Raw genomic sequence first — 25,859 nt, 5'->3', positions numbered from 1 at the left:
ATAAACACAATAAAACATAATACACAATCAACAATACAAAAATACAACAAAACCATATAACCAAACAAAATTATACAAACCTTACTAAATACTTTCTCTGTTTCTAGACTTGTTTTAACTTCTTGGGGGGACTTCCCCTGGTCCCTCCTCTGTCTTCAAAAACATTGTATACTTTTTAGGTAGCTTCATTTCTTTTGTCATTAGCTTATACTCAGTATTCTAATATTCTTTAAATTTATCTAAACCAAAATATTCCTTAACATATATTCTACATCTTGTTATCTTCTTATACAAATATATCTATCCAACCAAAAAATATCTTCTTAAACAATTATATCTCTACTTATACTACTAAAGCCAGTTCTTTTATAGATTCCTGCACAAACATTCAAACATTCATTTTAACATGATTAACTAAATAGTCTTTAAATTTCTTCCAATCTTGCGACACCTTCTCCTCCCTCTGGTTTCGGACTCTGGCGGTAAGGTCTGCAAGCTCCATGTACTCCATCAGTTTCATCTGCCATTCTTCAATTGTCGGTATCTCTTCACCCTTCCAAGCTCTTGCCAATAAAATTCTGGCAGCTGTTGTGGCATACATAAAAAACACTCTATCCTGACTGGGTATCTCCTCATTGGTCATGCTCAAGAGAAAAGCCTCTGGTTTCTTACAAAAGGTAATTTTCATTACCTTCTTAAGCTCATTATAGATCTTATCCCAGAAGGCCCTTACCCCCGAACACGACCACCACATGTGATAAAAGGTACCTTTTGACGATTTACATTTCCAACACACATCCGACATTTTAGAGTTCATTCTGGCTAACTTAACTGGTGTCAGATACCATCTATATAACATTTTCATTACATTTTCTCTTAAACTATTACAAGCAGTAAAATTAATATCTTTCCTCCACAATCTCTCCCAGTCATCCATCATAATATTATGACCAACATCTTTTGCCCAATCTATCATTGTTGATTTAACCAACTCATCTTTAGTATGCCACTCTAGCAATAAATTGTACATCTTGGAAAGGTTTTTTGAGTTCGATTCGATCAGTTCTGCTTCCAGTTTTGATTTCTCCATCTGAAAACCAACTTTTTTATCTAGTTTAAAAGTTTCATGTACCTGATGATATTGCAACCAGTCAGGGACTTGACTTTTGACTTGATCATAGCTTTTCAGCTTAAATGAGTCCCCTTCCTGTTGCAATATATCCATGTATCGCAACCATCTAGCAGACATATTTGGTCTCTTATAGGCCTTAGCCTCCACTGGTGATATCCATCTAGGAGTCTTTCTCTCCAGTAGGTCTTTATACCTAATCCAAACCTGATACAAAGATTTCCTGATTATGTGACTCTTAAAAGTTCTGTGAATTTTAACTTTGTCATACCAAAGGTATGCATGCCAACCGAACACATTATCATGTCCCTCCAAGTCCAACACATCTACATTCTCTAATTTGAACCAATCTTTTAGCCAGCAAAAGGCAGCTGCTTCAAAGTAGAGTCTTAAGTCCGGCAGGGCAAAGCCTCCTCTCTCTTTGGAGTCTGTCAAAACCTTAAACTTGATTCTCGGCTTTTTGCCCTGCCATATAAACTTCGATAGATCCCTTTGCCAAGTCTTGAAACAGTCCATTTTATCCACAATTGGTATGGCTTGGAATAGAAACAGCATCCTTGGTAGGACATTCATTTTGATCGCAGCTATTCTTCCCATTAACGACAGTTTCAATCTTGTCCATATCTCCAAATCTTTCTTTATCTCAATCCACAGTTTTTCATAATTGTCTTTGTAAAGGTTCACATTTTTAGCTGTGAGATTGATACCTAGATATTTTACCGATTTAACAAAATTGAGGCCGGTGCCATCCTGTAATCTTTGTATCTGTTCTGCGCTCATATTTTTACTTAAAACTTTGGTTTTCTGTTTATTTAATTTGAAGCCAGCTACACGTCCGAATTGTTCAATTAATTCTAAGGCTTTGGGGACACTGCTTTCCGGTTCTTGTAGGGATAGCATCAAGTCATCTGCAAAGGCGCGTAATTTATATTCTTTCTCTCCCACTCTGATTCCTTTTACCTGTTTCTCTTTTCGTAGCATGTTTAAAAGGACTTCCAGGACCGTGATAAATAGTAAAGGGGAGATAGGGCACCCTTGTCTTGTTCCTTTTTCAACTTCAATTTCCTCCGATATCACGCCATTTATTATTATTTTTGCTCTTTGTTCTGTATAAATGGCTTTGATACCATTTAAGAATCTTTCTCCAACTCCCATCTTTTCCAAATTCTTTTTCATAAACATCCAAGATATTTTGTCGAACGCTTTCTCCGCATCAATGAACAATAGTGCTGCCTCAGTATTTATGTTTCTTTCCAGTTTTTCTAAAATGTCCACAATAATTCTCGTATTGTTGCTTATTTGCCTTCCTGGAAGGAAACCTGCCTGTTCTTTGTGGATATAGTCCTTCAACACTCTTTTTAATCTTGTAGCCATAACATTTGCAAAAATTTTATAATCCACATTCAATAGGGAAATTGGACGATAATTTTTCATTTGCATTCTGTCTGTGTCTGGTTTTGGAATCAGCGTGATAAAGGCTTCTTTCCATGTCTCTGGTGCCCTATCTCCCTCCAATATTTTGTTGCATACTTCTTTCAAAGGCTGTGAAAGCCAATCTTTAAGAGTCTTATAAAACTTTGCAGTTAGTCCATCCGGTCCTGGGGCCTTTCCTAGTTGCATGTTCTTAATTGCCTCCTCAATTTCTTGGATCGATATTGGGTGGTTGAGAGTTATTAGTCTATCCTCTGGGACTTTTTGCAGAGCATGTTGTTGCAAAAATCGGTCTATCTCTTCTTCTTTTATCCTCTCCTCCTTGTACAGTTGCTTGTAAAATTTTTGAAAGCACTTTCTGATTTCCTCCGGGTTTTCCACTATTTTCCCATTTACTGCCAAATTGCCGATGACGTTGGCCTTTTGTCTTTTCTTCAGTTGCCAAGCTAATAATTTTCCACATTTGTTCGCTGATTTCATCATTTTCAATTTCCATTCTAAATCTTGATTCATAATTTTAGCATACTGGGATTGCAAGTATTTAATTTCCTTTTGGATTCTTGAAGATTTGGGATGACCTCTTAGCTCCTTTTCTTTAACTTTAATTGATTTCAACAGTCTTTCCATTTCTGCATTTTGTAGCTTTTTCTTTTTCGCTTTTTCACTTATGAGGAATCCTCTCATTACCGCTTTACTTGCATCCCATGCAATTCTTTTTTCTACTTCCGAATTCCAATTGATTTGAAAATACTCCTTCATCTTTTTCACAGCTCTTTCTACCAACTTGGTATCTCTCATCAACGCGTCATCCATTCTCCATCTAAAGGATCCCTTGGAAACCATTTTTAAAGTTACCTGTACAGGATTGTGGTCCGAATATGTCTTTGGGCCGATTTCCGCTTTGTATATTTTAGATGTCAATTCATTCGATATCCAAATGTAATCTATCCTCGACCATGACTGCTGGGATTCGCTATAGTAAGTTGCCTCTGTCTCGGTGGGGTTTTTCAACCTCCAGGCATCCTCCAAATTTAAATTGTCCACCATTTCAAAGAAAGTCTTGGGCAGTTTCCCATCGTTTGTTAATTTAGTTCTTTGGGATCTGTCCATTAAAGTGGAAACTGCCCCATTAAAGTCTCCCAGGCAAACCAATTTGTAATCCAAATAGTCCAACAGCAGATCATGTATCTTTTTATAGAAAATTGACTTTCCATCATTTGGTGCGTAAAGTCCCAGAATCAAGAATTTTTCGCCTTGTGTTTTAATCTCAATTGCGATGTATCTCCCTTCTTCATCTTTAAATAACTGTTTTGGATTGTATTTCTCCTTTGCGTAGATTACCACACCTCTCTTTTTGACTTTGTCAGATGAAATGAACTCTTGGCCTAACTTTTTATTTTGTAGTAATCTTCTGTGTCGCCGAACTATGTGTGTCTCCTGTAAACATATAATGTCCAAATCTTTCTTTTCCAATCCATGAAATACTCTGCGTCTCTTTGGTCTCTGGTTCAATCCCCGTACATTCCATGTCAGTAACTTCAACGCCATATTTCTTTGTTTTAATCCTCTCCTCCAGTTGCTTGTGCTTTCTTGTCTTCTTCTGGGTCTTTGTCACTTAGTGCTTTCTTGTCTTTTTCTGGATCTCTATCACTTGGTCCTGGTACCCCCGGCGGTGGAAATACTCCTGGACGTCTATGTAAAGATGGATCAAGTGACCCTGCCTTGAGTTCTTCCAGGTGTTTATCCAAAAATTTCTGCTTTTCAGCCAGGGATTTAATTCTTATCTTTTTTCCTTCAAATGAAAATGCAAGACCTTCTGGGAATTCCCAACTGAAGGAGATGTTGTTTCTTCTTAGTTCTGCAACCAGATCGTTGTATGGAATTCTTTTGTCCAAAAAAAATCTGGGGATGTCCTTATAAAAAATGACTTTGTTCCACTGTACCACCAGGTTGTTTCTGTAGTGTAGATCCAGAAATAAATCTCTGTCGTTTCTATCGTGCAATACCAGCAGACAGTCACTGACTGTTTTGCTGCTTTTCTTCGCTCTGGATCCTCTAGGCCCGAATCTGAAGGCTTTCACTATGCGTGCTGCGACGTTTACTTCTTCCAATTCCCAATATGACGAAAATTGCTTCACAATAAAGGCTTTTAGGTCTTCTCCTTCCAATTCTGGAAGACCCCTGAGACGGATGTTCCCCTCTCTCTGGTGGAGTTGAAGAAAAGCAAGAGACTCTTCTACAGTTCTCTGTCGTGTGCCAATTCCCTCTAAATTCTCCAAGTCAATGTTGTCCAATTTCTGTTCCACTTTCTTGATTTTTTCCTTAACCACTTTAAATTCCTCAGAGTCTTTTTTCAGCGTTGTTACCTCCTGTGCCAATTTATTTATTTCATCTCTGTTCTTTCTTACATTTTCTTCAATTTGGCCAATTGATCTCTCCAAAGTATCTGTGGAATTTTTAATATCTGCTTTTAAATCCACTTGGAGTTTTTCTATTGCAGAGTTAACTGTAGCATTAACCGATGTACTTATTGTATTAACTGAGGCCTGCGTTTGCTTCAACCCCTCAGTCACACATTTAAGTCCTTCTGCTATTTCTGCTACACTTGCTGCTAATTTCTCCATTTGCTCTTGTAAAGTTAGGGAAATAGAGCCTTTTCTTTGAGCAGAGCTAGATGTTTTGGATCTAGTGCTCTCATGCATGTCCTGTGAGCTCTGCAATTGTAATCTCAAGGCCACTCCAGTTGCTATAGTAACCGTCTCAGACATTCACAGCAGAAAGCCAGCAGTCTTAAAAGTAAACACCAGGTGGCCAGCAATTCCCTCCTGAGAACAAAGAGACTGCTGAGCCAGGAGTTCCACACCAGTCCAACAATTTAACTTTTAGGCACAGAGTTCACAGTTTTTAAAACTCATTAGTTTTCAGTCAAAAAGAAATTTGTTCTTGATAAATCCAAGACAGAAATTATATTTCCCTTGCAGTGTTACCACCAAGTCTTTATTTTGAGTTGTAACTGGCCACAAAGTAACAATAAGTCTCCACTGGTAAACAGTCACTGACACAGTAGCAAGAAAAAATGGCAACAAATTACTGCAGCCCGCTACCGACCCGGAATCCTAATCCTGAGGGAGAGCGGTGTCTTCTTTTGCCATATTTCTCATTTTTGGAACTTTAAACATCCTTAAAACAACTTTTAATCCACTTTTAAAAAGTTTGGCAGAGTTCGCAAAACTTTTCCGTTAGTCGCGGCTTTAATCTTTTAGCGCTACCAAGCTCCGGTAAACAGTTCAAAGGGAGCAGGCTTCCTTTTCTTTTTCCTCTGTAAGTTATTATTCTTTAAAAGTTTCAAATCAATTCCAAAGTTCTACTTACAGAGTTCTTTTTAAGACTTCTTCATAGGAAGTGTCGGGTGCTCGAGTCTGGCGGGATCGCTGCTTTGATCCTCCAAAGGCAGTCGCCTCTTCAGCCCCGCACCGGCGCTTCGCTCGCCTGATTTTCCCCCTTACGAGGGTCGATCAGGAGCAAAGACGGCGCGTCTGGGACCCACGAGGCAGGCGGTCCACGGGACGCTCTTCCCGTGGCTTTAAGGGACCCGCGGCGCAGGCACGGTAGTCCCTATAGCCTTATGGAGGACGGAGCCGTCGGACTCCCGTCCGCCATTGACCGGCACCTAACCGGAAGTTCCTTTGATGCCTCTCTTTCTATGGAGGCACAGGTTGCAATCACAGCAAAGGTGTCATTTTTCCATCTCCGCCGTATTAAGCAGTTGGCCCCCTACCTCTCTCGCCCTGATCTGGCCACAGTGATCCATGCGACGGTCACCTCCAGACTTGACTATTGTAACTCGCTCTACGCGGGGCTGCCCCTAAAGCTGCCCCAGAAACTCCAGCGGGTGCAGAATGCCGCGGCGAGGCTCCTTACCGGGTCTTTGCCGCGGGACCACATTCATCCAGTGCTTTACCAGCTGCACTGGCTCCCGGTGGAGTACAGGATCAGGTTTAAGGTGCTGGTTTTGACCTTTAAAGCCCTATGCGGTTTGGGACCCTCGTATTTAAGGGACCGCCTCTCCTGGTATGTCCCATGTAGGACCTTAAGGTCCTCAAGTGATAATCTTTTGGAGGTCCCGAGCAACAAAGACGTTAGGTTGGCCTCAACTAGGGCCAGGGCCTTCTCAATATTGGCCCCGACTTGGTGGAACAACCTATCACGGGAGACCAGGGCCCTGCGGGATTTGGCATCTTTCCGCAGGGCCTGCAAGACGGAGCTGTTCCACCTGGCCTTTGGGTTGGTTTCTGTTTAATATTTATGCTTCATCTTTTATTGGTGGGTTATTTTGAAATTGAGACCTGCAGTTTTAATTGAATTTTAAATTTGTATTTTAATCTGTTATTTTAAATTGATCGTTTTTATGTTTTTTGTTGTGATTTTAATTGATGTTAGCCGCCCTGAGCCCGGTTCTCTGGCTGGGAAGGGCGGGGTATAAATAAAATTATTATTATTATTATTATTATTAAATGTAGCAATTTCTCGTGGCTATTGCAGTAAAGTGGTTTGTTTGTTTGTTTTTGGAGCACAGCGCTGATGCACCTCCTTGCCAAGGATACAAGGGACCCTCGGTATACCTCTGCCCACACTAGCTGGGACTGCTGGGAGCTGTACCCTAAAACACCTGGAGGACACCCGGTTGGCAGAGACTGGGATGGTGGTGGAGTCATCTTCCCAGCCCCACCCACAGGTTGACTCAGAAAGTCTGCTCTCTGAGGAAATCAGGGACAATTTTTTTTTTTAAAATTAAAAAGTAATTTGAGAGCATTGTAATATACCAATCTAAGCAATCAAGCATTGCAGCCTCACCATAACGGCATTCTCTGGATCCCTCAAGAGGGGGCCATGATAGTTGCAGCTGCAAAACCTATTATCAATTTCTAGCATAGATATATCCACAGACATTCTACCCCATGAGGACTAGACCTTTTTGCAAAAGCGCTTCCTATGTTATTTCAAAAACCCACAAAGGGTATAAACTTGCTTCCTCTTCTTCTTCTCCTTTAAAAATGATCAGACGCAGGAACCCACCATCATATATCTGCTTTCCCAAAAATTCAGAATTGTGCTTGTGGGGAGGGATCTCAGTTCCAAGCTTTGGGAAAGGACAGCCTCTTCATTACGTTCACACACCCCTGGGCCAGGAGGGGTTGCAAGGCAATTTGCCTGCGGGAGGATGAGGTCTCCCCCCCCCCCAGTGGAGGCACGTACCCCGTGATTCCGCAGAACCCCCATGTAGTCTGCTTCCGGTGGGATGGTAACATGGAGCTCTGCCTCATAAGCACCACCCTCACCACGGTTCTGGGCGTGGAAGGTGAGGTTCAGCGCATTCTTGTCTCCCAGGTAGACAACGGTGTGGTCCCTGCAACAGACCCAGCAAAGAAGGAGAATGAGTGCACACACATATCAGCGAAGATCCAGGGATGCCCATTTTTAGGAGGCACAACACAGAGAGCAGCCATTTCAGACCATGCAATTCTGGTTGTTTTCACACATGAAGCTTATATCACTTTGAACTTAAAAAACCAATGGCAAAAACTGTATTCGGTTTCTCCTCCATCCTTCATTTAGGACTGATATATGGAACAAAGAGGACTGGAGAGTCCCAGAAGTGCCTCAGGTAGATTCATAGAATTGCAGAGTTGGAAGGGACCACGAGGGCCATCTAGTCCAACCCCCTGCAATGCAGGAATCTTCCACCCAACACGGGGACTGAACCCACAACCCTGAGATTAAGAGTTGCATGCTCTACTGACTGAGCTATCCAGCTATTTCCCTACCCCTCTGGCCAGCTCACATTATACACAGGATCATAAATGAAAATGGGCCTGTATGTTCAGTGTGAATGCCAGACTTGGGTCTCTCTGCACTAAAAGGAGTACCTATTTTGTCCTTAATACTAGTGATTATATATATATATATATATATATATATATATATATATATATATACACATATTCCCATAACAAAGGCCTCTAAGAGCATTCCTTGTGGTTATCACAGAAGCATCTTGAATGCACCCAATACCGAGTGTTTAGCATTTGCTTAACTAAGATCTCAAGTCTCTGCACCCTGCAATGTTAATGTAGGAAAAGGGGACTGAATGTGTTCAGCAGGATCCCTAGGAAGGTAGGAAGCTACCTTCTACAGAGTCAGATCACTGGCCCACTTCAGCAACGTCTATACTGATTGCCAGCAGAACTTCTCCAGGCTCTTCTGGGAGTTTCTCCCCGCCTTGCCTGGAGACGCTGGGGGTTGGATCTTCTGCATGCAGAAGAACAAAAGAAGAGTCCTGCTGGATCAGCCCAATGACTCATCTAATTCAGCATCCTGTTCTCACAGTGACCAACCAGATGCCTGTGGGAAGCCTGCAAGCAGGACGCAAGCGCAAGTGCAACTATCCACCCCCCGACCCAGGATTCCCAGCAACTGGGATTCAGAGGCATAATGCAAAGTAGATGTTCTTCCATGGAGTTACAGCCCACCCCACTGATTGCAGACAGATTCAGATAGGAAGGGGTTGTTGGTCCTGGATGAACACATGCCCTCCCCTTAATTCATAGCTTGCTTCTGTTCATACAACGCCTTTTGCAATTCTTATTCTTTTACACTACTCTATTATTAGAAAGCTTACTTTTAAAAACATTTATATATGGCCTGGCGTGCTCTGGTCCATGGGGTCACGAAGAGTTGGACACGACTGAACAACAACATATATGGACAAGCAGTGTGCAAGATGCTGCTGACACAACACAAGAAGTGACATAATCTATGTCCATGTGCTATTAGATGGGAAAGGCACAAGAGAGATCAGCTGACAGCAGAGAAGCAGGAGCCGCTGCTGAGGGTAAGAAGAAGAGCATGGTTTTGGGCCATCTTTTTATCCCGTCCAGTTGCACTTCCATTTTACAACAGCAGAGGGAACCAAACTGCTGAAGGGGAACCCTTCTGACTGAGGGAAATCACTGCTCCCCAACCCCCCAATGCCAAAGGTGTGCATGTATTGCATTGCATTGCATGTTCTGGTGTTCCCACGTGGGCGCGCTGGTAAGAGGGAATATCTGATTAGCAAGAGAGTAGACCCCTGGGGGAAAGGAGGGAGATCAGGACTTCTGCAGAGCTGCAACCCCTCCCTGAATCCACAAAAGCAAAGGGTTCAACATGCGTAACGAGGACGCAAGGGGGAGTGGGGATCTGCCTGAATATCTTGGGTGGTGGATAAAGCAACAGAATGCAAATAGCACCCAAACTGCCTGGCATCTTCCATGTTTGTGATGCCACAGAGCGAGGCGAGAGAGAGCCTTACCCAAAAACGTCAAGCTGAAGGTCAGGGACACAGACATTGTCTTCACCACAGTCCAGCTGGATCTGGGCCTGGTGGGCAGAAAAAGACAAAAACACCTCTTTGCCTGTTTGCCGACACTAAAAGGATCACGTTAACCAATACTATGCTGACATAACATAAGCTACAAAACGACAAAAGCTGTATTTGGTTGAACAGCTAAACCATGTTCATGAGCTGCAGTGAGTCTTGGGTTTGCATGCTTCCCGTCTCCTCCTGTGCAGGCAGGGAAAAGATCCTTGCCGAGTCCCGGAATTCTGGCTTCTCATTGAGCCCAAGACTGAGCTACTACTTCTCAGCTGTAGTGTTTTGAAAGTGACCATTAACTGCTGGACAGCCTGCAATTCTTCCTGGAATGAATAGTGACATATTCTAGACAAAGGGCATTAGGCTTCCCTGTCTTGTAGACCTTACATGCTATTGTCTTTCCCGAAAGGCTGAGTGTCGCTGCACTGCAGTCTACCCTGCCAAGGAGGAGAGAAGCCCCTTCTGTATCCCATAGCACCAAACTTGTGTTCATGGAATGCTGGGAGCGACTGCTGAGCAATCCTCCAACCCGAGAGTACCTTCTGTTCAATGTGGTTGTGCGTGAGGTAGTTGAGGATGGGCTGCAGACCGTGTGCGTCCTGCGGGGCCTCTGGATCCAGCGAGAAGTTGAGGGACAGGTGGATGGGGGAGAGCTTGTCGCGGAATTCAGTCTCGTTCTGGAGAAAGAGACGGAGGGGGGGGGGGAATAAGGCACCAAGGACATGGATCCCATGCTGCAGAGAAATGCTTGCTGCGCCATGGGGTGACGGATGCTCCTCTGACTCTTCAGCTGAACTGCGAGGGCTGCAGTGGAGTCGCAGGTGCAGCCACCCCTGCACAAAAACTCTCCTTGCAATGAAGTGCAGAAATATGCTGGAGAACAGCCACACCCAAGAGAAGAAGGCAGCGCTTGTGGGCACAGACAGAGACTCACCCTGAGGTAGATCTTCATCTCGCGGCACTCAGAGTTGGCGCCGTTGCGGATTTGGAGGGTCTCGACTAGGTGGGGCTGGCGGGAACGCAGGAAGAGCGCTCTCTTCACTGCCCCTTTCTGTTTGAGGTGGTCGAGGTGCAGCTCCACATTGAACCCTACACATGTAGGAGAGAAGAAGATGGGGTCAGCTGAGATGTGATAGCACCATGCCCCAGAACTCAGCCCAAGAGGGGCTCCCACATCAGTCCCAGAAGAAGTACTGATCACCCACAAGATATAACTCTTGGTTTCTTAGCAAAATGGCAGTCAGGGAGGGCTCAGACTGATGCTTTGGTTGTTTGCAGGCTAATGCAATAATAGAGGTGGATTTATACCAGACCACCCAAACATCGTTCTGCTTTATTAATTGTTCTGCGATGCTCCCTCAGAGTTACAGTATTTTTGGCATCTGGAAGGGACACTCTTGCACTGTAGCACAAAGTAAGTGGGACAAACTCCACAACCACAATCCACTGGAACATTTGTAGTATGAAGCATTATGGAATTTCAGCAGGAAGTTAAAAGGCAACCATCAACTGCAAACAAAGCAGCCCTGAAACTTTTGCAGGCATAATATATTAAATTACAACATCTGCTAACAAGTGTGTTTGGGCTGGCAGCCCCCTCAGCTTCCGAGATATTGGAGCAATTGGACAACTCGCTCAAAACTGAAAAGTCAGCAATTACTTTTTATAGATATTTATTAACAATAAATTCAATATGCAGACTTTAAGAAATGATTGAAATATAGAATTGAAACTTTCAATACGACCCAGACAGTGGGAAAGTGCTTTAGCCTCAATATCTAAGGTATCAATGGATCTTAAATTAAGATTTATACAACAGAAAATAATATTTAGAATCTATTGGACTCCTTTATGGTTGTATAAAAAAAGGTAGCTCTGTGTTGGAACTGTGACAAGGACAATACCTCCATGAAACATATGTTTGAACATTGTTCTATATGCACCAAATTTTGGGAGAAAGTGCTGTGCAGAAAAGTAAAATCTTTCAGCGGAGAATATTCTTTTGAATTATATATCTATTGTATGGAAATTAACAATAGGGCAACGATAATGGATTCTAGGCACCCTAATGGTGGCCAAGAGACTGATACTGATGAAGTGGAAGAACAAAGATATGGTACCCTGTAAACAATGGACCAACAATATGACAACACTTGCAACTTACGAACAGACGGCTTACTGACACAGACTTTGTTTGGATAAATATGACAACATCTGGAATGAGTTTATACAGAACGTAGCAGGCTATTAACATCTATAAAGGTACAGTGGTGCCCCGCTAGACGAATGCCTCGCTAGACGAAAAACTCGCTAGACGAATGGCATTCACTAGCGGAAGGCTGCCCCGCAAGACGAAAAAGTCAATGGGGCTGCCTCGCAAGACGAATTTTTTTATTTATTTATTTTTAGCGAAAACTAGCGGTTTGCATTGGTGCTTCGCAAGACGAAAAAAATCGCTCTACGAAGACACCTGCAGAACGAATTATTTTCGTCTAGCGAGGCACCACTGTACTGTATTAGGATAACTATATCAATTTATATAAGAATGCATGGGAATATATTACATTTTTGTATATTTTTCTTTCTTATACACATCTTTGTTCCCCCCCCTTCACTTCTCCTTTTTTTCTTGTATGACTTTTTATAACTGAAATTATTTCAATGAAAATATTAATATAAATCTTTCTGGGAATACTGATCACCTCAAGCTGACAAAAGATCAATCTAACACAAGGAGCGAGAAAGGCATATCCACTTCCCACAGAAAATGTAAAACTCTGTGGAAACTAAATGTTTATAGGGAGCCAGAAACGGACATTTTAAAAATCTATTAGAAACGCACCTCCCCCTTTCACACTCACCGAGCTCTTTAGCATACTTCATCTGATTTTCATTCTGCCTTATTAAAATATAAAATATATATAACTGTGCCTGAGGTGGCTTGAAGCAATGAAACACAGCATCTTCATCTTGAAAAGAAAAACATCGCTGCAGCTACTAAAATGATAATTTAAAAATCCAATAATCGGCTGTTTCCCATAAAATTAAACTACAAAGGTTCTCATTAGCCTTACTCATAATCAAATCCTATTCAGATAACTAGAGGAAGGCACGGAAACTAGCAATGGAAATTGTGTGTGTTTGTGAGAGAGAGGGGGGGGGATGGATTGTTGGCCACAACCACCACTGGGATGTGGCCTTAGAGGGCTGACCAAATAAGTGAATGCCCCCCTTGGGCCAGAAACGGTGAGCCAGCCCCGCTCTGGGCCTTGCTCCTCTAAGTCATGCCTGAGCCACAAGGCACCTTGTAGGCTCCCTGTTGGCTCCAGTCCAGTGCCTCTCTCGATGTTGCTGGACTCCATCTCCCATCATTCCCGAGCATTGGCCATTCTGCCTGGGGGTGATGGGAGGTGGAGTCCAGCAACATCTGCAGGGCCAAGGTTCCCCATCTTTGCTGTGTAGCCTTTAGCTTTCACCATGCTTTCTGTTCCGGCTTCTGGGTCCCAGAATCTGAAAACTTGGCTTGACCTCCAGCTGATCTTGGCCTAACTCCAAGGCCTCCTTGATGCTGAAGGAACATAAGAGGAGCCCTTTGGATCAGGCCAAAGGCCTCCTCTAGCCCAACATGCAGTTCTCCCAGTGGTCAACCAGATGCCTGTGGACCAGCTGTGCTAGACTCTGAGACAACTTCTTGATGTCAACGCTTGTCAGTGGCATGGACGCTACTCCTTCCCCGTATTACTCACCAATGGAGTCAGGCACATGTTTCCCAGATGCATTCAGACAAAAGCTGAGGTTGATGCTGTTGACATGGGAGAAAGGGGGGAGCAATGAACCATTGTAAAATACCAGTGAAAGGCAGTGCAATCTAGGGAGGGTCAAATTGGAATGTGAATGCCCTGGGTTCAGATCCTTGGGGCTCACTCACATCTCCACTACAGTAGAATGACATTATTTAAGGGCAGGAGTAGCCAACATGGTGCCTTCCAAATCCCATCAGCCCCAGCTGGAATGGCCAATTGGCTGATGGGAGTTGTAGTCCTGAAACCTTGGTTATTCCTTGTTAAGGGCCTACCTCAAAGGATTGCTTGGGAGGTTAATCACTGTAAAGCCCTATGGTGCTATAAAAAAGGAAATCACTGCCAGGAAAGCAGGCTGGTGCTCTGGATAGGTGCCTTCTGATGCAGATGGAGTTGAAACACAACTTTAGGGGGAGGGAGATAGAGGAGAACCAGTGGCACGCAGGAATGCCACATATTTCAAAAAGGGGTGTCTATGGGGATAGGAAAGGTGTGCCAGGTTCTGTCAGTTCTGCTAGGAAGGAAACGGGACGGGCCAGCAAAGGGAATCTGGGCCTTGTTCCAGGGACACAGGTGTTCCAAGGCAGCACAAACTGAAATGCAGAGGCCTGAGGGCAACTGTTCTAGGTGTGGAAAGGGAAGCTCATTCAAGAGGCAGATTCTCTTGACGCAACAGTTGGGGTGGGGGGAGTGCAGCTAACATGTGATTGTGGGGTGGTGGTGGTTGGGGTGTGTGTTCCTGTCTGGATGACTCAGCCTCTCCTCCCAGCCATGTGGTCCCAGCTGGGTCACCAGCCTATTACAATCACCCATTCATAGTCAAGTTGGGCAGGTGGCCAGGGCAACCCCCACTTCTCTCCAGTTGCTGAGCAACTGAAAAACTCAGTTCATAAATACCCCCCCCCCCCGGGCCCCTTTCATAGCTAGAGGATCAATACAGCCCCTTCTTAGCTGGAGCAAATCTGGAAGGCACATGTTATTTTTGTCACATGGAGACCACATGAAACCGACCTCCATTGTGACAGCTTATTTCACCTCTGCTGTAAAATGTCACAAGAATATCTGCTTCCTGGTTCCGCTTTGCCTGGAGTGAATGAGTTTTAGTGCCAGCACGGAGGTAAGGGCTCCTGGGGGTTTGTTCAAGCAGGAGCCTGCGAATGAGGTTCCATGTGGTCAGAAGCCTCTAGGTAACAGTAGCAGCTCTTCGGTTATGACGGCTGCTACAAGCACCCACAGGGGGGGCTTCCTTCCAGTTCCCAGCACTGCTGCCCACTAATATGTAGGTCCATGGACATTGTTTTTGAAAAGGACAGCTCCCCACATTTTAAGTATTTCTGGAATTTTACAAACTGTTGGGGTTTTTTAACACTCCTACAGTAGTATACCATTTAAAAAAGCAGACACCAGGATGCACATGCTAGTGCAGGTTTAATAGTAAAAGGCCTCCTGTCCTAAGACTTCCTTACTGAGAGATAAGCCCCGGCACTGATCTCAGATGGATCTAACAGTCATAGCTCTCTTAGGGCTTGTCCACATGGGACTCTTCTCTTTCTCCCATCGGGTAAACACCAGAAAGTGTCCTGGTGAGAGGTAGGGAGCTTTCGCTCGTGATACTCCTTTACTCTGTGTGGAAAGACACTGCTTTTGAAATGGCTTACCTGCCACAGGAACATAGGAAGCTACCGGACACCAAATCAGGCCACACACCCTCGCAGTGTGATCTACACTGACCAGCAGAAGCCTATTTCAGAGTTTCGCACAGGGCTCTTTCCCAGTCCTACCAGGAGATACTAGGGGTTGAACATGGGACCTTTGGTGTGCAGAGCATGTGCTCTACCACTGAGCTAGGGTCCTTTCCTATGGCTTACCCCGGAAGACTGGGAATTGTAGCTCAGAATAAGGCCAACAGAGCTACAGTTGCCACCGTCACTTGGGGACCATCAGGACTGTACATTCCACTGTGGTTTCCTTTCAACATCACTCACCAAGCAACAGGGGTTCCGGTGCCCTCTAGGGTGCAAGCTCTCTCCTCAGGGTTAAACATGTTGGGGAAGATGCTGAGAGTGGCGCTTGCATGAACAATGGGACGGCCCCTGTGAAGGTAGGCAAGAGAGGGAGGGAGGGAGGGAAATAACTGTGATGTGTTTACCATTTCACCTATCTTTCTGAACCCTTCAGACTCTTCTCTCCCAAATCAAGGGGGTGGGGAGATGCATTTGTCTGCATCCCCATCCACAATCCCTATGCACAATGCCTACCTGTAAACCAGGGCTGTGTCCACTCCAAAGGCTCCCACAATCAGATCTGCAGGGTGGAGAGAGAGAAAGTAGCGGATAGGCAATAATAACTATCTTGTTGCAGATTTTGATACCATTCTCCAGGGGTTGGTTTCAAAAGAGAAACTTAGCTCAAAGCTGCTTGTGTGTCACATTCTTTTGGCCTGGAAGCCCCCCCCCCCATGCCTATTGTTTCTCAGAGGCAGCCTCCTTTCTTGATCTTCCTTGCAAAGCCCTCTGAGATAAGGCCAAATCAACAGCTGCCTGGTTAGTGCCCAAGTTTTGGGAAGATTGGTGTCAATGGACCACATGAACTTATACAAGGGTGGTAGCCTCCTTGCATGACTACTGCCCTTCAAGTGAAAGTCTCTTTGGAGACCTGATATTAAATGCTCATTATAAAGTGGGTGTTTATAAATGCCATTGCAGAGGGCTTTTTACAATACCACTGGGACACTTTCTTGCTTTCACTCTGCCATTGAGAGCATTCTGGGGGCTGCCTCCCTGAAGAGCTATATTTATACTGGATGTTAACATGCTCCTTAGGATACAAGATGCCCAAACTGGCTGTCGGATTATCTGATCAATCATCAGGAATAGAATAATTCCCTCTATTTCCAACATTCAGGGTTTGAGTGCCGCTGCCTACAGAGCCAAAACGGCACCAAGCATGCACGAGGGAGGTATCAGGAGCACAAAAATCTTAAAATAAAAACCACTAAAGCTGCAAGAAACCTCAGGCAGTTCAGTGAGGACTGAGCGTGCTCGGTGGCTACAGAATGCTGACTGTTTCAGAAGGGGGTGGAATGCGAACCCAGGTGGGAGGAACAGCATTGGGGCATCCTAGAGAGTGTGGCTGGCTGGCTGATACAGTGAACAGGAGCATTCCATGCGGCAACATTTTCTTGCAGATCCCACTTGTGTACAGTGGTACCTCGGGTTACGTACTTAATTGGCTCTGGGGTGCCGTTCGTAACCCAAAAAGTACGTAACCCAAATGGCGATATCATGCTTTGCGCATGCGCGAACTGTGCAGACTGCGCAGAACACTTCTGTGCATGTGTGGACCGCGCATGCATCGAAAAACACTTCCGGGTTACCGGAGTACGTAACCCGAAAAAACATAACCCGAAGTGGACGTAACCCGAGGTACGACTGTATAATATCTGAGCTTCCTTAAGCTGTTACACAATTGCACAGAGAACCATATTGTACTGTATCGGGGTCAGGCAACAGAGTGCCCTCCAGATATTGCTGGACGATGAGTCCCATCATCCCTGGCCAATGCCATTGGGCGACACTGTCTGGGGCTGGTGGGGACTTGGGAGTCCAACAACTTCTGGAGGGCACCCCACTGGCTAAACCTGCTCTATAGGATAAAGAGTTTGCTTGGGCCCCTTTCGATTTCTGCCTTTAGCTAGGAAGAGCTGGGACCGAACCTGGGACCTCATCCATGCAAAGCTACCAAAGATAAGCTACGGCTCTTTGATGCTTTAGATGCCCCATTGCAGTCTTTCTTGTGGTTTCACACTCAGTCCTCACCTGGGTAGCCGTTTCCATCCAGATCCTTCGCCCCACGCATGGAGAAGCCAAAGAAGTCTGGAGTCTGGCCAACTGGCCAGTGGCCCTGTAACACCTGAGAAGGCTTGGGGTTCAGTCCGCCAGGCCGGCCATTGTACACATAGACCACGCCTTGCTGCTCCTTGCCACCAAACGGGGCCCCAATGGCCACATCTGCAGGAACAAATTCCAGCGTCAGCATTCATTCAGGTATTTGACAAGGCGTAGATGCCACTCGATCCACAAACACCTCTTAAGTGGGTGGCATGAAACAGGTGCAGGCAAACTTTGGCCCTCCAGATGCTCCTGGAGTTGAACTTCCAGCTGCCCCAGCAAACATGGCCAATGGTCAGGATGATGGGAGTTGGGAGTCCAGCAACCACGGGAGGGCCAAAGGTCCCCCACCCTTGACATTAAACAAAACACACATTTAAAGAAATGCCCATGTGTTGAAAACCACTTGGCCTAAAACATTTCAAAACAGAAGTAAAACCAGCAGTTTAAAAAAAAGACATAACAAAGTACAATTACCTGTTAAAAACAGCATGTCAAATGCACATGTCTGGGCAGGCTTGTTTAAAGAAAAGAATTTTTAGCAGGGGTAAAAAACAACAACAATGCAGTGACAATTGGAATAAAGGGAAAAGGACAGACTAACCACCATCGATAAGCAAAGGCACCAATTCTTCCCCTGTTTGCTTGAGACTGTTGTCATGCTAGCGCCCTTGAGCACATGCACAGCCAGCTGTGACTGATAACTCTTGCCTGTGTACAAGTTGGAGGGTGAGGGAGAGAGGGGTAGTAGTTAGGTAGCCAGAGGGGAACTGCCATCACCACTGCTGAGCTGCGAGCTGAGCTGAGGGGAAGGCCAGAAAGGCTGAGAAAGAGGAGGGCACACTGGGTTATAACCACCAGAACTGGAAGCGGTTATATTGCTGGCATCTGTTCGGCTCAAGATACAATGGAGTGCACCTCCAGGGGTGAAGTCACAACTACTGCATTAGCAGCACTGAAATGACCTCCCCAGGGCGCAAGCCTGGGCAGTGTGTATGGAGGTCCTGGGCTGCCCAGACGTGACCCCACTCTCAGCCTCGCTGATGTGGTCCAAACAAAAGCAGAGCAATAAGTTTGGGCTGCAGGAGACTCCACTCCAGATTTGTGTAGGCTTTAATCCTTAGCCTTTTCTTCTCCTGAAGATACCCCACAAAGCAGTGATGGTTTAGGACCAGTGTTCCTTCTCCTAGATGGACTCCCTTCCCAGGTGGGCAAGCCCTACCTGCCCCTCACTTCCCTCAACAGCACATGCAGAAACGGTTTTCTTGACCGTTGGACCCACTCTTGGTCTTGCCCACTCATTCCGCCGGAGCCTTTCTTGGCAGTGGTACAGTTAGGTAAACTGAGTTGCTGGACTTAGTCCTACAGAGCCCCCCCCCCCATCCCTCCCCACTTTAGATGGTAAAGTGTCTTACTTCACTTATTTCAAAAAGGAGCCCAACTGCATTAAGGGACCCCCCTTCTCACTCTGCTGAGTTGTCCCCCCAATTCCCCAAGCTGCCTCCATTAATACTCTAACCGAAAACCACACTGAGAACCAATATGGTATAGTGATGTGTCAGACCAGGGACTGGAAGACCAGGGTTCAAACTGCAACTCAGCCATGAAGCTTGCTGAACGACTTTGGGCCTGACACTATATCTCTCAGCCTGACCCACCTTACAGGGTTGTTGTGAGGATTGGAAGAGGAGGGGGAACCAGGTATGCCACCTTGAGCTCCCTGGAGGAAAGGTGGGGAATAATGTAATAAAAATACATAGTAACCTCTTCTCACTCCACCCCCTCATCCCCCTAACTCCTGTGCCCAGGGAACCCCAGTACAGCAGCTCAGAAATGGTTTTGCAGGATTCGTACACAAGAGTGCACACTCAGCTCCAATTAGTTTTAGTTTTTTGCTGCCTCTTCCCTCTTAGCTGCTTTAGAAATCTCTGGGTTAAAAGGCGAGACAAAAGGAAATATTTTAACACAATAAATTAAAACAATGGAGGAAAAAAAAGCATCAGGCCTTAGCCAGCTCTCTTGTGCAGGGCTGCAGCAGAAACCAGGAATTTCAGTACCTGCTTCAAGTAGTGCCCAGACATACATCACAAGATGCAAACCTGTAGTATGAACCTCATCCAGCAGATGGCAGCAGAATCACATGTAGGGTTTTCCTATTCAGCTACACTATACACAAATATGGGTCACAAATACCTATTAAAACTTTTGTCTTGGGTTGCATCTGGCTGTGATCAGAATCCAGACCTTGCTCATAAATGTATTCTGAAAGAGCAGGAGGAGTCATTGCTCTTTAAAGATTTTGCAGCCCCTCTGATTTGCCTATGACATTAAAGGAAAATTAATCTACTGTATGCTATCTTGAATATGCACACTATGTCTAGGGCGGGGAACCAAATCAGACACACATATTCTGCTGAACTAATTGCTGCCTCCTCTTTCAATGTACCACATTAAACTTGACCCCCCACTTTGCTCTGTTATTTTGTGGGACACTTGTCTGGATGATACAAGAAGGTTCCCTAATGCGGGAGTCGATCACCAAGGGTCCAGCACCTATAACAGCTGAGTAGAGAAAAGGGGGAATTCAGTAAGTGCACACTGGTTTGAACAGCTGCCCTTGCCTAAATTATCTCATCTACACAACTGTTAAAGGTTGTTGTTGTTCAGTCGTTCAGTTGTGTCCGACTCTTCGTGACCCCATGGACCAGAGCACGCCAGGCACGCCTATCCTTCACTGCCTCCCGCAGTTTGGCCAAACTCATGTTAGTAGCTTCGAGAATACTGTCCAACCAGAGAATACTGTTAAAGGTACATGAGCTCAAATGTCAAAATGATGGGCTTGATCCTTCTGTACTTTTAGTTATATAATGGCTCATGAGATCAGGACTCTGCAAATTCAAAACCACATCCCAGGGCTTGCTAGTGTGCTGCAAGAAAGCAAACAAATTAAAGCTGTGGCTCTTCAGATGCAGTTGGACCACAATGCTACTGTGCTGCTGCATCAGGTGAGACGAGATTGTCCAGTCCCACTCCTTGGAAAGAAAGGGACAGCCATTTCCAAAGGGGCTGCCTGTTGCATCTCTGTGCAAACTGCTGCTCTCCACTGGCCTCCTTCCATTCAGGAAGCGTGCCCTGAACAATGCAACATGCAGGTGCAGTTTGGGAGTGAGCAGGCATTGATTGGGGGGTGGGCTTCCAATTTTAACTCATAAAAAACCACAAATCAACCAGAGTACTTTAACCTCCAGTTATGAAAAATCTGAGAAGGGCAGGAGAACTGCTATGAGTGGAACAGGGATCTGGCATCAATGTCTGTGTGGCATTGTGAAATAAAGGGAGGCTAGAACTAACAAGCTGTTGGTTAATCCTGCTGTCAAAGTGAAAAAGTTCAAGAAACAAAGGGCAGACATTTAGCAACAGCAATAAAATGAAAATGTCCTCATGGATGCTCAGATTTTGCAAGAAAATTGATAGGAACTTGGTAACTTTTGACGAAAGGTGGGGTGCAAATATTTGGGGCAGCCCATCCCTGCATCTCCTTGTCAAAGATCCCTACCATTGTAGCCGTCCTGGTCAAGGTCCCCCAGGGGAGTGATAGCACTGCCAAAGCGACCAAATTCTTGGTGACCAGTAAGTGTGGCCGACGCCACTGGCTCCATGCCGTACGGCTGTTGCAGGAAGATGTAGACTCTGCCAACCTCCTGCACGCGACCGTCTTCTGTTTTTTCCATATATAAGGGGGCACCAATCAGTAGGTCATCTAGGCTGCATGGTGGGGTGGGAGGAGAAAGAGCCATCAAATCACCAACTCTGGATCCAAAAGGTACAAACAGCTCGCTGTCGGGGTTCAGAGAAGCACTAGTGGAAGTGGGAGAGCAGCAGGGTCTAGAGGCACATAGCCCCCCTCCTCAACCATGGCCAGAGTATCTCCATGGGGTCTGCAGTGCCCCTTCCCTCTTCTATCCATGGCAACTCTCTGCTCTGCTTCCTAGACAGAGCCCACTTGATGTTCACCAAAATCTCCCCAAACTCAAACATAGTCGAAACATTCCCACAGCTTCTTCTAGTGTGGAGGAAAGCCCTCCCCCCTCTTCTCCCTCTCCCTCTCCCCCCCCTCTCTCTCACACACTAGTGACTGCAGTCACCCTTCCTCAACACTCACCTGTCACTGTTGAGATCAGTGGCAGCCACAGCATAGCCAAAATAGGCAGCCATCTGTTGAGGGAAATGACAGGCAGCTGGTGAGGCTGAAGGGTGTCAACATGGGGCAGGCATCCGGCAATCGTGACAGACTGTCTGCTCAGGGCGGGACTCTTCTTGACTCCCCACATTCCCCTCAGACCCAGGCCACATCTGCATTGTACACTGAAAGCATCTTCATGGCCACGGCTTCCCCCAAAGAATCCTGGGAGGTGTGTTTGTTAAGCAGGCCAAGAATGGCTAGTAAACCCCCCTTCCCCTCTCAGAGCTACAATTCTCACAATGGAACTCTGGGAATTGTAGCCCTATGAGGGGATTAGGGGATGTCCTGGCAACTCGCAGCGCAAACTACACTGTTCAAAGTGGCATAATTCTGCTTTAAATGTACAGGGCAGGTGGCACCCCAGACCCATCATGGTACCTGCACACCTCCAAGACAGGATAGTTCCTAAAATTTCTGGCTTTCTCCAAGGCAGCCTTCTCCCACTGGGAGCCCTCCAGATGCTGTCGGACTACAACTCCCATCATCCCTGACTACCAGCCGTTCAACAACACTTCTGTTCAGACAGATAAGCACATACAGGGTATACTCTGTACGCAAAACCAAATTTAAAACCCTGCACTCAGTCAGTCCAAATCCTGCACTTTCAATACACTGAATCACAGCAGAGACAAAATCCTGTCTAAGGCCCCAGGTAGCCTGAAAGATAGGTTTTTGTTTTTTGATGGGGGAGGAAATGGGAGCAGTAAACACAGTGGATCTTAGGAACCATCATTTGCTTCCTATTTCTCCCTCCTGTCCTTTCCTGGAATGAACCCTCAGACCCTAATGCAGGTGTGGCCTGCAGGTGGCAACCTGAATGGCACCGTAAGGGGTGGCAATGGAGCCTGGCATGAGGGCTCTGGGGCCTCTGTCAGAGGTTGGGCATAGCCCAGCTGTGGCATCAAGACTCTCTTTCCTGGCTTCAGTGTGAACAGTGCAGCCATTTACCTGCTCTCCAGAAAAGTTGTACAGGGGCCGAATGTCACTTCCATTTAGAATTGTGACCTGGAAAGAAAGAAAGGAAGAGAAAATAAGAGGTCTTCATTCTCATGTAGACTGATCCAAAGTGATCCAGCTGGAATCCTCCACTAAGACACTGCTGGATTACAATTCCCATAATCCCCAGGCAGAACAGTCAATGGTCAGGGATGAAGGGAGTCATAGTTCATCAATACTCAAAGGACTCAGCTTGGGGAAGGCTTGTTGTTGCGAAGGAGTCAACCCAACTTCTCCTGACAGGAATGAAAAGAGAAACTAGGAGTCTCTCTTCTGGCCACGTACTCATTCTCCTTCCACAGCTGGGGAGTCCTGGCTACCAAAATAGAAACCTTTTCTTTAAATAATGCTAATAATTTATTCAAATCACTGAAATTAATTGTTCTTATCACTAGGACATTTTTCCTTCCTTCATCCACATAGGCAGTTTTTCACAGACACAGGCCTATATATGTGTGCATGATTAGAATTTTCTTGAGTCATCAGTTTAATTATTGCTTGTAATCTCTTTCTTTCTTTCTTTCTTTCTTTCTTTCTTTCTTTCTTTCTTTCTTTCTTGTATTGCTGTACACTGCCCTGATATTTGATGAGAGGGCAGTATAGAAATACTTTACTGTGGGGGATGCCTGCAGGGAGAGAGAACAGCCCTGGTGTAAAAATATCTGTTTTGAGGTAAAAATATCTGTTTTGCACTACGACCCCAAACTTAGAATGCAGAAGTAAACCTCACCCGAAGGATCCCCCAGTGTGGCAGAAAATGACTTGGCGGGTGCCGTATTGTGGGAGCTTTGGGGGGGAGTGTGCCCTTAGCACAACTTCTGCCCAAGAAGTGGGGGCTGAGGTTCCTCTCAGACTGCTCTGTGGGTGACTAAGAGTGTCACAGCAAGGTCACCGAGAGAAAGGCTGCCCCAGGAGGAAGGAAGGCCACGTCACATGTTAGCGGCGAAGAGAATTGCAGCCCAAAGTAACCGCTGCAACAACATCATGGGGTTGGTTCTTGGCCGCAGCCAAACGGCCGCAGGGAATTCAGATTTGTTCAGTTTCGGGCCTCTACATTTCCCTCATCTTTAGAAATGCACCTGTTACCATAGCAACCCACAGGGTCAACAACAAACATGCGGATGAGCGATGCCGGATCAGGAGAGGGCGAGGAGGAAAGACAGGCTGGCGTGTCATGTGTGAGGCAACATCTTACTGAGCTCACCGTGAACTCGTGGTCCCGTGTCAGGGAAAAGTCACAATGGCAAGGGATCAAGGGAGCCAAAGAACACAACAGCGTCTCAAGGTGGGGTGGCACCCACTTTTAACTTGCACCTCCCTGTGAGTGGGGCCCTCCACTAACCACACAGGAAGGGGAAATGCAAAGGGGCTACACGCAAAAGCACACCTGTTGATGCCGTGGCACCACAAAGCACCAGCACAGGACTGTTCAGCCCAGATGTGGCCAGACATGCCTCTCACGGAACGTCTGTGTTTGGGAAGGAGCAGCGGAGACTGGTGCCCACTGGGATGGGTAGGGCAGAAGGCTGGCAGGCCAACAGTAGTTGGAGCCAGAGCACAAGGCTGGCAGAACCACCTCATTCTGGTTCTGTCTCCATCCACCCTCTCCCTCCTGAGTTCTACAAGAGCGACACTGAGACTAAGGAGAAAGAAGCTGGTGGCCCATTGCCACCCCCTGGACTGGTTGTAAGCAACAAGGCAGGCATGCGGGGACTGGCTAGGGGCAGAGCCATAGCATGGTTTGCCAGTGCCTGGTGTGTGCGTGTGCGCAGGGGGTGGGCGGGCGGAGGATGAATGGAGCCTGCCGCACCAGCCCAGCCCTTGCCGCTGGAGTGATCCCCCACTGGAGTCAAGAAGGGCTGATCCAGTTTGTGGATCAGCCATTAAGAAGGTCTCAACGACTTATATCAGAAGTTGTTAACAGAATGTTCCTGGTTATGAACAGCAGTGGAGATCTAAGGAAGTTATTCTTTTAAGGTCGAAGCTGTATAGCAATTTTTAAAATAAACACTCTTGGATATTAGCTTGCAGTTGGAAGAACCTGAGGCAGCATCTTGTGGACCTGGTGTGGCTGGTGGTGGTGGTGGGGCACCTGGAGCACTTTTACAGGAGTTCCTGACAACCCACCCGCCATCCACAAAAGGTTTGCTGCCACCAATTTTGTGCTAGCCCCTAGAGCACATTTTCAAGGGAATTATTGTATGACCAATGTTCCAGCTCTACAAAGCAGGCAGGGGGACACTCAGCCCACGCCAAATGATGCAAAGGTTGCCAGGAAGACTGAGAGTTACAGTACACACAGAGAGTGGGGAGAAAGGAGGCACAGGTTTGGCTCTTACATATCCATAAGTCAAGTTTCCTTTAGGAACGCCAGCCACAAAGTCTGCAAGAGAGCAAAGGAACACAATGCAATCAGTGGCAGAAGGAGTCCGAACTACGGCAAGCACACTGTGAACAGCAGAATCATAGACTCTGGAAGAGGAGGAAAATACATACATACAGTATGACCTTTAAGAAACCAAACAATAATGCAGTGCGCTATTTACTAATCCCAAGCCCTTACTATGAGTCCCTGTCATGGGAAAAGCTGGGTTATAAAATAATAATAATAATAATAATATGAACCCCAATCTCTCTCCTACTGCCCTCATAACTGCACTCTCATTTTGCATTCCAATATTCCCTTCGCAATTTCTAACAAAAAATAGAAATAAAAGTTATTATAATTTATTTGAAAATCTATTGTCTGGGGTAGAATTATACAACATTTCGAAATCCTGACGTGTGTGATTTACTCAGAATGCAATGGAGGTATATATTTTTGGCACAAGGTACACATAAACCTGACTGTCACGTGGAAGATGGAGCATGCTTGATTTCTCCTGCCCTGGGAGGTAGGACTTGTACCAACGGATTCAAGTTACAAGAAGGGAGATTCCGACTAAACGTCAGGAAG

General features: G+C 45.7%; 1 protein-coding gene across 1 annotated transcript in view; it reads right to left on the bottom strand.

The window, feature by feature from the left end:
• The window catches only part of ITGA5 (integrin subunit alpha 5), a 56,586-nt gene that overhangs the window by 13,426 nt on the left and 17,301 nt on the right, over nucleotides 1–25,859 (bottom strand). The window contains exons 8-19 of the mRNA XM_033136985.1: nucleotides 25,243–25,286; nucleotides 22,856–22,912; nucleotides 21,827–21,879; nucleotides 21,221–21,429; nucleotides 17,593–17,784; nucleotides 16,033–16,078; nucleotides 15,760–15,867; nucleotides 13,721–13,776; nucleotides 10,909–11,063; nucleotides 10,514–10,651; nucleotides 9,912–9,979; nucleotides 7,817–7,967 (exon numbers count right to left, since the gene is read on the bottom strand). Of these exons, the coding sequence (XP_032992876.1) occupies nucleotides 7,817–7,967; nucleotides 9,912–9,979; nucleotides 10,514–10,651; nucleotides 10,909–11,063; nucleotides 13,721–13,776; nucleotides 15,760–15,867; nucleotides 16,033–16,078; nucleotides 17,593–17,784; nucleotides 21,221–21,429; nucleotides 21,827–21,879; nucleotides 22,856–22,912; nucleotides 25,243–25,286 (1,277 nt within the window). The remainder of the gene's footprint in view (nucleotides 1–7,816; nucleotides 7,968–9,911; nucleotides 9,980–10,513; nucleotides 10,652–10,908; nucleotides 11,064–13,720; nucleotides 13,777–15,759; nucleotides 15,868–16,032; nucleotides 16,079–17,592; nucleotides 17,785–21,220; nucleotides 21,430–21,826; nucleotides 21,880–22,855; nucleotides 22,913–25,242; nucleotides 25,287–25,859) is intronic.

The sequence above is a fragment of the Lacerta agilis genome, chromosome 2 (assembly GCF_009819535.1).
Source record: "Lacerta agilis isolate rLacAgi1 chromosome 2, rLacAgi1.pri, whole genome shotgun sequence".
Classification (NCBI taxonomy): Eukaryota; Metazoa; Chordata; class Lepidosauria; order Squamata; family Lacertidae; genus Lacerta; species Lacerta agilis.
The sequence above is the reverse complement of the archived record's forward strand: the minus strand, read 5'-3'. Positions and strand labels throughout refer to the sequence as shown.